Consider the following 17,433-nt stretch of genomic DNA (forward strand, 5'->3'; position numbering starts at 1 on the left):
ATACCCTTAACCTATTTAATAAATAGAGTCTAAACTCGTCCATCCGGTCTAACCACGTGGCTCATCTGATACAAAGGAGAGGGACGCGTAATTCCAGTTCTTACATTCCTGCACCTGGTCAGTACAGTGATAACAGTATCTTAGCTACGTGTAATTAACTAACTGATACTACAAACACATATACATACATATGCCTTGTGGCAATCTTAGCCTGCTAAACTTGTATTTTACTGGAATTACATCACAATTGCACTGGTGACAAATAAGTATGCGTGTCAGCCATCTTGGTCCAACCATGCAGTCTCCAGGCATGAGATGTGCTTAGGTAGGGCAGTAAAGCCAGGTGAAAGCAAAGCTCTTTTGATTTATCTCAGGGTGCAGATTAGGGGAGGCTGAGAGTTCTTATGACTGCCTTCATAAATGGCAGGCAGTATTGAGACAGTCTCATGCACCATGAGCAAGTACCCTAGATTATTATGGTGCTTGCAGAGTCCCTTGAAACCCCAGTGTGCTGCAAGATATTCTGCTTGCTAAAAAATAACATCACCTTGGGATATATATAATTAAGTTAGTTCACCCTTTTATTCTGGGCTATCTGCCAGTTTTTCCTGGTGCAAAGAACAACTTCCCCAGAGGCTGCATTTAACAAGTATCTTGGGGAGGTATGAGCTTGATTAGAACAGCCAATATTTATTTCAGAGGAAATGAGTTACATTTCAAGGAAATTTAAAGGGCAATTAATCCATGTAATTAAAGAGATTGCCTTTGATGCATGTATTGTATATATTCTAATGCACAGTGATATATCTGAATGAGGTAGTGGGGTTATAGCAGTAGATATTTTATCAATCTATTACATTTATAAAAATTATAATTGGGAGAAAGGAAGATTGGAACCTATCCTTAGGGGTTGTTTCTTTATAATGCTTGGAATGCTTGATTAAAAGATTTGTTGATATGCTTTGTGCGTCTGGAGCCTATCATTAGCGGCACTAGAAAGCAGTAAGTTCAATGAGAAGCCCCTGATTGATCAATATATCAGCATACACTGAAAGTCCATGTTTGGAAAGAGGGCAGGGCTTGCAAAGGCCGCTGACTGCAGGGCTTTTTTTTTTGCTTTAAAATATATACAAATTTTCTTTGAGTGTACATCTACTAAACAGTGGGAAAACAAATGTGTTCCTTTAAGACAAGGTGTTAATTGTCAAGAATTTTAAACTGTTTTATAAGTCATGAACATTAATGAACCCACTCTTTTCTTTTACAGCAAATACCTACCTCTTCATGGTACAAGCACAGGGCATCATGCTGAGAGACAACGTCAAAACCATTGGGAATATGCTCAGGCAATATACAAATAAAAATGCAACACTCAACGGAACAGGTAAAAAAAAAACTTGTACTCCGCTTGATACAATTATTGTATTGCATGTGTTGACTTGTATGGTACAGTTCAAGAGGTTTTTTATTTTTTTATTTTTGGTTTTTGTATGGTTCTCTCTTTGGTTCCTGTACCTAGCTTACCAATATTTTTTATACTATTTAGACTGTTATGCTTTCTAATAGTTTTGAACATAAATATAACATTAAACACATTTTAGCCTTGTAGAGTACTGAATCCATTTTCCATCCGATTAGTGTTTGTTACAATTTTTTTTTTTACATCCTCTTAGCTTTGAGAATGTTCTATAGTTACATAGCTAAAACAAAGACATGCGTCCATCGCGTTCAGCCTTTCTCACATCTGTTTTTGCTTTTGATTCAAAAGGAGGCAAAAATCCAGTTTGAAGTGCTTCCAATTTTGCAACAAACTGGGAAAAAATTATTTCTTGACCCCAAAATGGCAGTCCGATATCTCCTTGGATCAAGAAGTTATTACCCCAATAATTAAACATTCTATCCCTGAATATTATGTTTTGCAAGTACGCATTCAATTGCCGTTTAAAAATCTTACAGACTGATAAAACAACCTCTGCAGGCAGAGAATTACACATCCTTATTTTTCTAACTGTAAAAAGCCCTTATCCTTTCCTTAGACCAAGTCTCCTTTCTTCCAGTCTAAATGCGTGACCTAATGTCCTGTGTATATTCATGTTTATGAATAGATTTTCAGACAATGGTTTGTATTGGCATCTAATATAAATTAACATTTTATAAGTTTACCTGGTTACAACCCCCTAGCTATCAAGCAGACAACGGGCCCTGTTACTTTCTAATATGGTTGGCTCAGTTGAGTTGAGCTCAAGAGGCAGCAATTTCTCAGATCAGAAGCCTTGCTGCATTTATTTTGTAGTTGAGCACTGATCCTTTTAAGATCATGAAAACATCTGTTTCTTGCCAATTTGTTTTGGTCTGTTAAATCTAATTATTACTTTTAGAGGGACACTATAGGCAACCAGACCACTTCAGCTCATTGAAGTGGTCTGGGTGCAATGCCCCTTTCGCCTTTATCTTGCAATGATAACTATTGCAGTTTCTGAGAAACTGCAATAAATACCTTTCTGAGAAACTACAATAATTTCCATGCAGGGTTAAGACTACCTCTAATGGCAGTTAATCAGACAGCCACTAGAGGCACTTCCTGCTTGCATGGCGTCTTTCCCATATCTTTTAGGGCTGTGCTATAATCAACCCATACTGGCAATCAATTCGCACTTTGATTAACAGGGTCACAGACCAACTCCTTCCATTGGCCCCTCAGACATGTTCCCTTCTTATATTCAAAACCCAACTAAATCTCTCATAATGCATATACTGGTAGCCTCCAAAAGAAATCTGGCTAAACACTGGAGGTCATGAATCAACCCCATTTCATCCTGTTATAGCCTCCTCACAAAACACTTGCAACCATGAGGAAATGTCACAGAGAATGCTGGAATCTAACCATGCTTTTTGCAAAATGGGGGCAAACTGCCTTTGGTTAAATATATATTGATCCCAAACACCTTCTTCCCCCATGGGTCCTTTCTAGTACCCTTAGCACTCTACTGTTCAGGTAGTGGTCTTTTACAAGAGATAAATCTCTGTCAAATAATTATAAACATACAAAATTAAGCCCTGCGCTCAAACTCGCACTACTCCTGGGTGATAACGACTATAGTACAAATCAGCCCCAATACATACAATAAAAACCAAAGAGAAAAGTTACTTGCATACTATCCCAAATACCTATGCACATTTGAATAACTGGAGGTTTTTTTTTTATCACTTCAGTATCCATTAAAGTGTAAGCCCACCTGCCACGTCAAGGTGAGTCCTACACTAACAATTCACCTTGCTGTCTTCAGCAAACAAGCAAAAATCTGAGACAGAGATGGGTATTTATCTAAAACCCTACTCACTTATTAACTTAATATGGAACACATAGAGTAGGTGGCAGCACTGTAACATGGCTGTTTAATACAAATGCAATAACATACATACATAATTCAGCCCTGCACACAAACTCCCACTACTCCTGGGCAACAGCAATGACCATAGTATACATCAGCACCAATACATACAATAAAAAAACAAAAAAACAAAGAAAGGCAGTAAGGCGTACCAACAAAGTCAAATGTAAATTATCTTTAATGCTAGGTGGCATACACCTTCTACAGTGGCAGTAAAAGCAGTAATGTATGCAGGTTTTCAAAACCCTTGTGGGTTTGTAGACGTGCTCTCTAACTTTGGGTGTAACGTTAATACATTAGATAATTATACATAATTTATAATATTGTGCCTACTTTCGTGTTTTTTGTTTTTACAATTCTTTATTTTTGTTGTGCATAGTGGTACAAACAGGCTTGCAAAGCCACGTTTCGTAAAACATAGCAGAACATTAACATGGCATTTAGGCAATAAAAGTGGACATTTTAAAACTGTAAAGTATCACATGCTGAACTGATGCATCTGAAATTCTTTAGCTTATTAGGTGGAGTATGTATGCTTAAAACATTTTGCATATTAATCTGTAACTGCTTTGGGGTATTTAGTAGACTCTGTTTACGCAATCGGAAAAAAAGGAGTGTAATAGGCACTCACTAATATATTAAACAGAGGGTGTAAGGTGGGCAGGAGTGAACAATACAAGGATTTCCGGACCCTGTTGGTACACGCAATACAAAAAAGAGACAGAGTAAACTGCGCCCAATATGTAGATATAAACAGTTATATGTACACAAGTGTCCAAAAATATTTTGCACAGTTGACCTCAAAGATAAACTGAGATGAACAAAATAATAGTACAATACAGTAGGTATAATGTTTTAAGTGGTGGATAATTTAAAGTCGCTACCACTCACATTCTTGTGAGCTAATTCAGAGCTCTGTTGTTATTCGCATGGACGGAACAATCCCTGACTAAGGATCTATGTTGATATGGTAGCCTCAGGTCCTTCCGATAAAGTGCAATATGCAGGGCATATGTGAAGGCAAATGCAGAAGTAAGTACAAATAGGTAAATCAAAATAAATAAATGAGGTATTGTACTCACATTTGCTAGAGCAGAACTTGCTCTAGTATAACCAGCATGGGTGGTATAATCCCCACTTAGGATATGTTGGTACCATGAAGCCGTTGATTGTTGCAAAATAAAGAAGGTAGTTTATATAAAATATAAAAAAAATGTAATTTACCAAACAAAAGTAGTTAAAGACAATATATAAATACTTAGGGTAGTCCCACTTGACGCTTTTTGCCACTTGAAGGGCTTCTTCAGAAGTGTGATAAAGTCCTCATAGCGTTCTGTTTATATAAGTTGCGCGTCATAGCGAGGCTAAGAAAGAAAGGTTAAAAAGGGGGGGGGGGGGAGGAGGGGACATGAGAAAACCGCTTACAGGATGCGCCTAACGGTAAGCTTTAAAATTTAGACTTATACAGTAGTGTATGGTAGATTGTGGTCACATTAGTTGTACCGCAGCCTAGGTTGTGTGTGGAACTGTGGGGCAGAACAAAACCAGGCAATTGCTTATGCAACCCCTAGGGGGCCATAGGAGCGGAGGGGATACGGGGGGTGCCATGTTGGCATCTGGTGCCCATCGTTAGTGTAGGCAGCCCCAGTGTCTGGAGCAAAGTGGGTGCTTCTTCGGGTGTGGAAAGTATGTGTGACTTATGGGTCACCAAAAGGAAGCTTGGCGATGTCCAACGATATGCTACTCCTGCCCTTCTTAGCTCGTTCGTCAGAGGGTTTAGTGATCTCCATCATTGTAGGTTAAACCGTGATAGATCTTGATAAAATGTGAGGTCAGAACCTTCAAATGGTTAAGGCGAGCATCCAGTTCGGTTCGGAGCATCCAGTATTGACGGAGGCCCCAGCAGCTGTTGCAGGCTGAGGTGCGCGGGAGGCTAGTAGATTGCATACCTCTGCTTTTATCATTTCTGCACGGGGTCAAAAAGAACGGCATTGATCGGCACCGTCAGATGTCAGGAGGTGAGTGCCTAGCATGTTTCTGCACAATTGGTAGATTAGGGAGGGATTTTAGCTGGATTAAGTTGGGCGCCTCCGCAGCTGCGGAATATGGCGTCTGCTTGATATCGAGGTTAAGCCCCCCCCCCCTCGTTGAGTGTTTTTTATGGCCTCTTTGCTTGCCATTAATGTTTATGCAGCTGGAATGCAAATTTGAGATATACATGTAAGTTTTCATGTACAGTCATGGGATAAAAAAAGTACACCCTCTTTGAATTCTTTGGTTTTACATCAGGACATAACAACAATCATCTGTTCCTTAGCAGGTCTTACAATTAGGTAAATACAACCTCAGATGAACAACAAAACATTACCTATTATACCATGTCATTATTTATTTAACAAAAATAAAGCCAAAATGGAGAAGCCATGTGTGAAAAACTAAGTACATCTTGTGATCAGAGCCGACGCAACCGTTAGGCGAACTAGACATTCGCCCAGGGCTCCGGCCTGCAGGGGGCACCCACCGGGATGTTTTCTGGTGGGCTTCCCCTGTCTTGGGCCACAATGTGCATGAATGTATTAGGCAGTGTGTGTTTATGGATATATGTATTAGGCAGTGTGTATGTATGGATGTAGGTATTGGGTAGAAAGAGAAGAGCTGTCCCTAAAAATAATATAAAGAAAGATAATTGCTATAAAAATCTAGAAATACTTTATTAAACCAAAAAGACTCACATACACTAAACAAGACGAGCTACAGTTCGGGTTTGTCTTGTTTAGTGTATGTGAGTCTTTTTGGTTTAATAAAGTATTCGAGATTTTTAAAGCAATTATCTTTCTTTATATTATTTTTAGGGACAGCTCTTCTCCTTCTCTTTTTGTCACTAATTCCATTCGGACTACCACCTGTTCTATCCCCTTGAACTTTCAGGCCAACCTTTCTTTATCTAGGTACAGGGCCGGACTGGGAATTAAAAGCAGCCCTGGAAAAAAAATATTTACCAGCCCCATAATGCGTCGCGCCAGCATAGTGTGCAGATACAGAGTTAGAAAAGATAACTTAAAATTAAAATTATTTCTCCAACGTGAAAGAAAGCACATATAGGCTTTAAAAAAAAAAAAAAAGAGTGCAGATTTATTTTAAGCAGACGTGCCTTTGCATATAACCAATGTTTCAGTCCAACTACCATGACATATTAAGGAAAGCTTGGTAATGGGACTGAAATGGTGAATGTATGTAAGGCACAACTGTAAAAAATTACGTTATCTTGTTTATTTTGAGGTCCTGTGGGTGCACTCTTCACTTTAAATATGTTATTGTGCTGGAGTATGTACCTAGCAACAAGACTGGGCCAATATCTGCTTATTACATATTGTACATATTAATGACATTTCTTAGTGTATTATGCATATATAAATGTACATTAATATATGTGTAAATATTATAGGCATAATTATATATATATATATATATATATATATATATATATATATATATATATATATATATATATATATATACCGTATTTATCGGCGTATAACACGCATTTTTAGAAAGAAATTCCAGGAAATTTCCCCCCCTCCCATAGTATTCCCCCCCCCTCATCCCATAGTATTCCCCCCTCATCCCATAGTGTTCCCCCCTTTCCATAGTATTCCCCCCTCATCCCATAGTGTTCCCCCCTTTCCATAGTATTCCCCCCCTCCCATAGTATTCCCCCCCTCCCATAGTATTCCCCCCCCTCCCCTCCCATAGTATTCTCCCCCTCCCCTCCCATTCTCCCCCCCTCCCATAGTATTCTCCCCCCCTCCCCTCCCCTAGTGTACTTCTCCCCTCCCCTCCCATAGTGTACTTCTCCCCTCCCCTCCCCTCCCATAGTGTACTTCTCCCCTCCCCTCCCATAGTGTACTTTCCCCCCCCTCCCATAGTGTACTTCCCCTCCCATAATTACTTACCTGTCCTGAAGCGTGGGCCGGCTTCACAGCTTGCACCGCGGTACAGGAACTTTAATTTCATGTTCCGGTTTCCGGCGGGACTGAAAGGAAGTGTGCACACTATTGTGCACACTTCCTTTCAGTCCCGCCGGAAACCGGAACATGAAATTAAAGTTCCTGTACCGCGGTGCAAGCTGTGAAGCCGGCCCACGCTTCAGGACAGGTAAGTAATTATGGGATATCGGCGTATAACACGCACCCACGATTTCCCCCCTATTTTCAGGGGGAAAAGTGCGTGTTATACGCCGATAAATACGGTGTATATATATACATACATATACACACATATATATATATATATATATATATATATATATATATATACCTATACCAATGGGTATTGAATGTCTTTGAATTTTGGCACAATAAATTGATTATATTTTTCATATGAAGACCTCTCGAGTGCACTCTTTCCATTGGTATATATTGAAGGCTGAGGCAGCACCGAGGCAAGTACAAGACCGGTACATTGAGTGCGGGACATTTGAAGCTTATATAGAGCTATATATATATATATATATAATCTATAGGTGCCCCTCCTGAGATCAGTGGCGGATCCAGAGCCTGATCTCAGGAGGGGCACCTATAGATTATTTAAAGAAATAATCCATGCACAATAACCACTACTGCTCTGTGTAGTGGGTATGGTGCCAGGAGTGCCGGGACCCGCTTCCAGAGTAACCGTTTAAGTACAGTTTGACAACTTACCTGGGGTCTGCTGGGATATGGGGCTGTAGTAGGGTATAGGAGCAGTGGTGCAATGTGTGTGAAAGGTTCAGTGTGTAGGGTGCGTGGGGCAATGTGTGTATAGGGGTCTGTGTGTGTGTATGGGGGGGCAGTGTGTGAATGTGTATGGTGTGTGCAGTGTTTGTATGGGGCTAGAGTTCACTCTCACCACTTGGACCACCAGGAATCCAGGGCTAGAGTTCCCCTGTGGCACTCTCCCTCCCCCTCTGTCTCTCTCTATTCACCCCTCTTTCTCCCCTTGTGTCTCACTCTCCCCCCTCTGTCTCTTTCTCCCTCCTTTCCCTGTGGCACTCTCCCTCCCCCTCTGTCTCTCTCTCTATTCGCCCCTCTTTCTCCCCTTGTGTCTCACTCTCCCCCCTCTGTCTCTTTCTCCCTCCTTTCCCTGTGGCACTCTCCCTCCCCCTCTGTCTCTCTCTCTATTCACCCCCCATCCCCTCTGTCTCTCTCTATTCACCCCCCCATCCCCTCTGTCTCTCTCTAGTCACCCCCATCCCCTCTGTCTCTCTATTCACCCCCCTTCCCCTTTGTCTCTCTCTCTATTCACCCCATCCCCTCTCTCTCTCTATTCACCCCCCCATCCCCTCTGTCTCTCTCTCTATTCACCCCCCATCCCCTCTGTCTCTCTCTCTATTCACCCCCCATCCCCTCTGTCTCTCTCTCTATTCACCCCCATCCCCTCTGTCTCTCTCTCTATTCTCCCCCATCCCCTCTGTCTCTCTCTATTCACCCCCATCCCATCTGTCTCTCTCTCTATTCACCCCCCCTTCCCCTTTGTCTCTCTATTCACCCCCCATCCCCTCTGTCTCTCTCTCTATTCACCCCCCATCCCCTCTGTCTCTCTCTCTATTCACCCCCCCATCCCCTCTCTCTCTCTATTCCCCCCCATCCCCTCTGTCTCTCGCTCTATTTACCCCCCATCCCCTCTCTGTCTCTCTCTATTCACCCCCCCATCCCCTCTGTCTCTCTCTATTCACCCCCATCCCCTCTGTCTCTCTCTCTATTCACCCCCCATCCCCTCTGTCTCTCTATTCACCCCCCTCCCCTTTGTCTCTCTCTATTCACCCCCCATCCATTCTGTCTCTCTCTCTATTCACCCCCCATCCCCTCTGTCTCTCTCTCTATTCACCCCCCATCCCCTCTGTCTCTCTCTCTATTCACCCCCCCATCCCCTCTGTCTCTCTCTCTATTCACCCCCTCATCCCCTCTGTCTCTCTCTCTATTCACCCCCTCATCCCCTCTGTGTCTCTCTCTATTCACCCCCTCATCCCCTCTGTGTCTCTCTCTATTCACCCCCTCATCCCCTCTGTGTCTCTCTCTCTATTCACCCCCATCCCCTCTGTGTCTCTCTCTCTATTCACCCCCCATCCCCTCTGTGTCTCTCTCTATTCACCCACCCATCCCCTCTGTCTCTCTCTCTATTCACCCCCCATCCCCTCTGTTTCTCTCTCTACTCACCCCCCATCCCCTCTGTTTCTCTCTCTACTCACCCCCCATCCCCTCTTTTTCTCTCTCTACTCACCCCCCATCCCCTCTTTTTCTCTCTATTCACCCCCCATCCCCTCTGTCTCTCTCTCTCTCTATTCACCCCCCATCCCCTCTGTCTCTCTCTCTCTCTATTCACCCCCCATCCCCTCTGTCTCTCTCTCTCTATTCACCCCCCATCCCCTCTGTTTCTCTCTCTACTCACCCCCCATCCCCTCTGTTTCTCTCTCTATTCACCCCCCATCCCCTCTGTCTCTCTCTCTCTCTATTCACCCCCCATCCCCTCTGTCTCTCTCTCTATTCACCCCCCATCCCCTCTCTCTATTCACCCCCATCCCCTCTCTCTATTCACCCCCCATCCCCTCTGTCTCTCTCTCTATTCACCCCCCATCCCCTCTCTCTCTCTCTCTATTCACCCCCCCATCCCCTCTGTCTCTCTCTCTTTTCACCCCCCATCCCCTCTGTCTCTCTCTATTCACCCCCCCATCCCCTCTGTTTATCTCTCTATTCACCCCCCCATCCCCTCTGTCTCTCTCTCTATTCACCCCCCATCCCCTCTGTCTCTCTCTCTCTATTCACACCCCCATCCCCTCTGTCTCTCTCTCTATTCACCCCCCATCCCCTCTGTCTCTCTCTCTATTCACCCCCCATCCCCTCTGTCTCTCTCTCTATTCACCCCCCATCCCCTCTGTCTCTCTCTCTATTCACCCCCCATCCCCTCTGTCTCTCTCTCTATTCACCCCCCCATCCCCTCTGTCTCTCTCTCTATTCACCCCCCCATCCCCTCTGTCTCTCTCTATTCACCCCCCCATCCCCTCTGTCTCTCTCTATTCACCCCCCATCCCCTCTGTCTCTCTCTATTCACCCCCCATCCCCTCTGTCTCTCTCTATTCACCCCCCCATCCCCTCTGTCTCTCTCTATTCACCCCCCCATCCCCTCTGTCTCTCTCTATTCACCCCCCATCCCCTCTGTCTCTCTCTATTCACCCCCCATCCCCTCTGTCTCTCTCTCTTTTCACCCCCCCATCCCCTCTGTCTCTCTCTATTCACCCCCCATCCCCTCTCTCTCTATTCACCCCCCCATCCCCTCTGTCTCTCTATTCACCCCCCCCCCCCCCCATCTCTCTCTCTCTATTCACCCCTCACCCACCTTAGAGGAGTCAGGGGGCCGGCAGCGTTCCACACTGCAGCCTCGCCGGTCCGGCTGCACTCCTATTGCTGAGGGCTGAAGGGGGAGGGAGCATATCTCTACCATGCTCCCTTGCGGTTCCCACAATCCCCAGCAGCATCCGTGCTGTGAATTGTGGGAACCGCGAGGGAGCATGGTAAAGACATGCTCCCTCCTCTGTCAGCCCTCAGCATTAGGAGTGCAGCCGGACCGGCGAGGCTGCCATCCGGCCCGGCGGCTCCAGCTTGGAACGCGGCCGCCGGACCCCCTCTGAGTGTGCCACCGGACCGGCCACCCGGTGGCACATACTTGCGCAGCCCCCAGATGCCGCTGCCCACCGGGAAATTTCCCGGTATCCCGGTGGTCCAGTCCGGCCCTGTCTAGGTATTAGGTAGTGTGTATGGGTGTATGCATTAAGCAGTTTCTGTGTATTAGGCAGACCTAACTGGAAACCATATGGTAAAAGTTAGGCCAAAATAGCTGATCTAGATGAATTCTCCAATTCGGCTACAGTCATAGTCTGGCTGTTTTGGCTTAAACTATGCAATATGGTTTTCAACTCACTGCAATTCAGAGTTTAGTAAATAAACCTCTGTTACATTGTATTTGCTTAATGACTGGGTGGCAAAATGGATCTTTGCCTAGGGCGGCAGGAATCCTTCCACCGGACCTGTTTATGATTCAATAGCTTGTAGAACCACCTTTAGCAGCAATAACTTGAAGTAATAATTTTCTGTATGACTTTCAGTCTCTCACATCTTGTAGATTAATTTTGGCCCACTCTTCTTTATAGCATTGCTTCAGTTCACTGAGGTTTGCTGGCATTTGTTTATGCACAGCTCTCTTAAGGCTCAGCCACAGCATTTCAATCAGATTCGAGATCTGGACTTTGACTGGGCCATTGCAACACCTTGATTCTTTTCTTTTTCAGCCATCCTGTTGTAGTTTTGGTGGTGTGCTTGGGATCATTGTCCTGTTGCATAACCAATTTCGGCCATACTTTAGTAGTCTGATAAATGGCCTCACTATTGGCTCTAGAATACTTTGGTATACAGAAGAGTTCATAGTCAACTCAATGACTGCACGGTTCCCAGGTCCTGTGGCTGCAAAACAATCTCAAATCACCCCCCCACCCCCCACCACTATGCTTGACAGTTGGTATGAGGTGTTTGGGCTAATATGCTGTGCCTGGTTTTCGCCAAATGTGGAGCTGTGCATTATGGCCATCATCTCCATTTTGCTCTCATCTGTCCAAAGGATATTGTTTCAAAGGTCTTGTGGTTTGTTCTAAGCCGTGCTGCCATGTTCTTTTTAGAGAGAAGAGGCTTTCTCTTGACAACCCTTCCAAACAGACCCTACTTGTTCAGTCTTTTTCTAATTGTACCATCATGAACTTTAACCTTTAAGATTCTAAATAAGGCCTGTAGAGTCTGAGATTGTTTTTGTTTTTCACTTTTTAATAATCTTTCTCACTGCAGAATGATGGACTTTAAATTGTTTTGATTAAAGGACCACTATAGTGCCAGGAAAATAAACTCATTTTTCTGGCACTATAGTATTAATAGGTCCCCTCCACCCTCATGGCCCCCCTCCCGCCGGGCTGAAGAGGGAGGAAGGGGTTAAAATCTTACCTTTCTCCAGCGCCGGGCTCCCTCGGCGCTGGGGACTCTCCTCCTCCTTTGGACGTCATCGGCTGAATGCGCATGCGCGGCAAGAGCCGCGCGTGCATTCAGTCAGTCCATAGGAAAGCCTTCTCAATGCTTTCCTATGGACGCTGGCGTCTACTCACTGTGAAAATCACAGTGAGAAGCGCGGAAGCGCCTCTAGCGGCTGTCAATGAGACAGCCACTAGAGGCTGGATTAACCCATATGTAAACATAGCATTTTCTCTGAAACTGCTATGTTTACAGCAGGCAGGGTTAAAACTAGAGGGACCTGGCACCCAGACCACTTCATTGAGCTGAAGTTATCTGGGTGTCTATAGTGGTCCTTTAAAACAAATGCACTAACATTCTCCTTTGACTACTGTTGCTTTCAGCTCAACAAATCTAATTCGATTTAAGTAATTTTTAAAAATATCGTCAAGCATAATCTGACTTAAAGCCTCACATCGTAATATGTAAATTCCTTTCTTTAAGAAGCTCTAAATCAAATCTCCTAGATGGTGTACTGGTTATAAATTTTTTCTTTTTTCTTTTTCTTCTATTTGTGACATATGTATGCAGGTAAGAGGGAGTATTGGATTGCATAAAGATATGTCATACAGCTGTACAATCTCAATTATGTATATATGCCTTCTGCTTGTGCAACAGGTGGAAGCTACAAGCATGGTATTGCAATGGTAGCTCCAGATGTACTGTGTTTAAACCGCTCCTATTTATTTTAACGTGTCCATTATTTTATTTGAAGTAGCAGAAATACAAAAAAAAAAATAATTTAACACAACTTTTAATACAACTATTTCTTTTTTTTAAATTGATTGATGCTTAAAAGGATATATTCTGCATGTGTGTATGGATTCATATTTTTTTTTTTTATTGTAGATTACCCTGATGGTACTAATGCCACATATTTCACTGCTCAGTTAAACGTGTATGTGCCAGAAAACTTCACAATTTCACCTTATCTTCCATGTCCGGAGAAGCTGCCTTTTATGCGTATGTTTCTTTATTTATTTATTTTACTTGCATTTATTTTTACATTGACGGAATTTCTAAAATCAGGATTCAAAACTCAAAATCTTAACTGGCCAGGCCAACAAGTGAACTCGGTGCAACAGCAGGTCTCCAGGAACCGCCAGTCCCTGTGCAGACGCACAAGCGGTTGTACTGGGAAATCTTAAAATTATTTCCACAATTTAGCCATTTTTCCCAAGGTGCAGAAAGACAAGTTCAATCATTTCACTTTTTCACTTTTGAATATTGCACAGAACACTTACCGTATATACTCGAGTATAAGCCGACCCGAATATAAGCCGAGGCCCCTTATTTTACCCAAAAAAACTGGGAAAACGTATTGACTCGAGTATAAGACTAGGGTGAGAAATGCAGCAGCTACTGGTAAATTTCTAAATAAAATTAGATCCTAAAAAAAATATATTAATTGAATATTTATTTACAGTGTGTGTATAATGAATGCAGTGTGTGTGTATGAATGCAGTGTGTATGAGTGCAGCGTGTGTGTATGAGTGCAGCGTGTGTGTATGAGTGCAGCGTGTGTGTATGAGTGCAGCGTGTGTGTATGAGTGCAGCGTGTGTGTATGAGTGCAGCGTGTGTGTATGAATGCAGCGTGTGTGTATGAATGCAGCGTATGTGTATGAATGCAGCGTGTGTATGAGTGCAGCGTGAGTGTATGAATGCAGTGTGAGTATGAATGCAGCGTGTATGTATGAATGCAGTCTGTGTGTATGAGTGTAGTGTGTGTGTGTGTGTGTGTTGCAGAGCCTCGCTGGGGGGTGGGCAATTTTTTTTTTATTATTTTAATTTTTTTTATTATTATTTATTATTATTTTTATTCATTTAATTTAATTATTATTATTATTATTGTATCATTATTTATTTATTATTATTTTTTTATTATTACTAATTATTATTTTTTTGTCCCCCCTCCCTGCTTGCTACATGGCAGGGATGGGGGCTCCTTCCCTGGTGGTCCAGTGGCATTGGTAGTTCAGTGGGGGGGGAGAGGGGTGCTGGCAGAGCTGTACTTACCTTTCCTGCAGCTCCTGTCAGCTCTCTCCTCCTCCGCGCCATCCGGTCAGCTCCCTCTGTCAGCTCACACTGTAAGTCTCGCGAGAGCCGCGGCTCTCGCGAGACTTACACTGGGAGCTGACCGAGGTGCTGAACGGACGGCGCGGAGGAGGAGAGAGCTGACAGGAGCTGCAGGAAAGGTAAGTACAGCTCTGCCAGCACCCCTCTCCCCCAGTCTGTATTATGGCAATGCAAATTGCCATAATACAGACAATTGACTCGAGTATAAGCCGAGTTGGGGTTTTTTAGCACAAAAAATGTGCTAAAAAACTCTGCTTATACTCGAGTATATACGGTAATCAGAATTAAGTATTAATCATAATTATTAAGTGTCCTATGCAACACGGCACATATTAAGTGAGGTGGCTGTAACTTTATCTTGTCTTTTTGCATAATGGAATAAATTGTTATATTGGAGCTTTTTGGATTTCCTTGTACAACCGTTATTGCATCCATTAATTTATTATTATTTTTTTTACCATTGATTCAATTTTGAAATCAAGGCTTAAAACTTAGACTCTGAAATGGCCAGGCCTATCACATATATATCACAAATCACATATTTGTCCACACCATGTAGTGTCACCATGTGTGAATGCAGTGGTATTTGTGTAGAATGCAATTGTTTATGATGTTTCATGTTTGTGTGTATAAAGGGACAACGTGTAATATATCTTTCTTTTACCTTCCTATGTCACTTGTCCTCTTCTTCCACATGGCATTTGATATCTGAAGGATTGTGTTGAGTGAACTGTTGTGACACCTTTATCCAAATTAGGGATTAGTATGCAAAGATTCATAACCTCTCTCTTAAATGAAAATATATTGTTTACTTTTTTTTGTTTTAGAATTTATGGTTTTGACTCTTAATTCTGTATTTAAAAAAAACAACAAAAAAAAAACAGGTGGACCTCTCAGTGTTAATATGAGTGAAATCACTTTAGATGATCTTAACCACATATTACCAAATAATATGGAGATTGGGCCTGGCGGTCATTGGAAACCTAAAGACTGCACTCCTAGATGGAAGGTTGGTAGTCTGTTTTATTTTTACAATTTCAAATTTAAAAAAATGTTAATTTCTGTTTTAACAAATACACTGGATTTGTTTGTTTGAAACATTTTTATTTGGTGATAAACAATTGGTGTATATGTAAGCTGTTATCAAGATATTTTTTTACAGTGATTTTTGGCACTTTTCTACTTTTGGTTATTGTCTATAGCTGTCTACTGTTATTCTTTTTATCTTTCAGAACGTTAATTATTATAAGAAATCGACTGTGAGCTCCAAGTGGTGAAATAACTCCTTTTAAATGGTTACTCAAAGCATCATAAGTACTACTGCCCGCTGTAGTGACTATGATGCCAGGAGAATCAAGGTCCTGTTCCCTGGTAATGGGCAATCATTTAGTAATGGTTTACCCTTTTACCAGTGTCTCTGCCATGCTGCTATGCTATTTTTACTTCTCTATGATGTGTCTATTCAACTGCCCTTCATTGGCTGAGAGTGTCAGTTGACTGCTCTCAGGAAAAAAAGAAAACTTGCTCAGAGTTGACATTAGACAGGCAGGCCTGGGCTGGTTGGTGACGACACCCCTTGACGCTGACTGAGGTGGAGTTCCATACACATACAGCATATACAGTATTTCCCAGCAAACCTCTGCACATACAGATTACAGTATATTACTGCACATTTTCCTAGCACAATGTGTAGAATATATGTTATTCTCTGTACAGTGCACACACAGTTTTCATGGCTAGCATGAATCATTTTCAAAAACTCATAATGTCCTATTTGATACTGAAATCTAGTACAGTTTCTTATGGAAATGTTGCATAGAACTTAGGAAGGAGAGACCTAAAGGCAAATTACTTATTTTCACTTTTACATTTAAATTGTTACTATTGTTGTTGGAATTCCAGGTCATTGTCTTTTGTGCTGCAACCTGATAGTACAGTACAGTATGCTGCTCTTTTTTTGGTAGAAGTTATTTTCTTTTGAACATAGACCTTCACTTGTGAATTGGTTCCCTTTGGATCAGACCCAAGTATTTTTTCTTTTTTTTTTTTTTTACAACACTACAGTAAGATGATGCATTTGTAAGTATAATCTATTAGAAATCTATTATCGATTACAAATACAGACACTCCTCACTTACCGACCGGGTTCCTTTCCTGCGATCCGGACGTAGAACGAATTGGTCGGTAAGTGAGGAGTTGAGGGATTCCCTGCTCTGGTGCGAATGTCTATGTTCTGGGAAACTTTCCTGAACATAGACGAACGCACCAGAGCAGGGAACCCCTCTAATCTATGTTAGGGGAAATTTCCCTGAACATAGATTAGAGGAATTCCCTGCTCTCGTGCATTCATCTATGTTCGGGGAAGTTTCCTCGAACATAGACATGCGCACCAGAACAGGGAATCCCCACGACGGCTCGCACTGTCCTGAGCACATAAAACTAAAAAAAATAAAACTTGCTAAAGTGTTCATGAAAAATTAATTTGTAATAATGGTAGCATTTCCCTTGTTTTTTTTTCTTCCATGAGGAAGTAACAATTGTGGCCGTTGCGGATATTGTAACTGTTAGTGGTAGTGTAATAGTGTTACAGGGTACACCTTGCAATAACGTGTGGTGTGATTTACTCATGAATCCAATGACTATATCATATAAAAGAGTATAAAGTTCAGTCATTTGCAGGGCCAAGGATTAGTCACTACTGATATACTTTTATATACTCTCCCTACATTAAACGCTTGAATACGAAGAGTTTATTACAAGCATTAGTCACACACACACCTTCTGTTTAGTTATGACAAACACCATCAAAATACATCTTGCCAAGAGAGATGGCCTCACCAAGTGCAGGAGTTAAAGAATGAAAGCATATTCACTTTAATTA

At 42.4% G+C, this 17,433-nt stretch overlaps 1 protein-coding gene across 1 annotated transcript in view; it reads left to right on the top strand.

Annotated features, from left to right (window-relative positions):
- The window catches only part of B4GALT6 (beta-1,4-galactosyltransferase 6), a 74,539-nt gene that overhangs the window by 34,098 nt on the left and 23,008 nt on the right, over positions 1-17,433 (top strand). Inside the window, exons 2-4 of the mRNA XM_063451445.1 lie at positions 1,268-1,384; positions 13,325-13,438; positions 15,437-15,561. Of these exons, the coding sequence (XP_063307515.1) occupies positions 1,268-1,384; positions 13,325-13,438; positions 15,437-15,561 (356 nt within the window). The remainder of the gene's footprint in view (positions 1-1,267; positions 1,385-13,324; positions 13,439-15,436; positions 15,562-17,433) is intronic.

The sequence above is a fragment of the Pelobates fuscus genome, chromosome 4 (genome assembly GCF_036172605.1).
Source record: "Pelobates fuscus isolate aPelFus1 chromosome 4, aPelFus1.pri, whole genome shotgun sequence".
Taxonomy (NCBI): domain Eukaryota; kingdom Metazoa; phylum Chordata; class Amphibia; order Anura; family Pelobatidae; genus Pelobates; species Pelobates fuscus.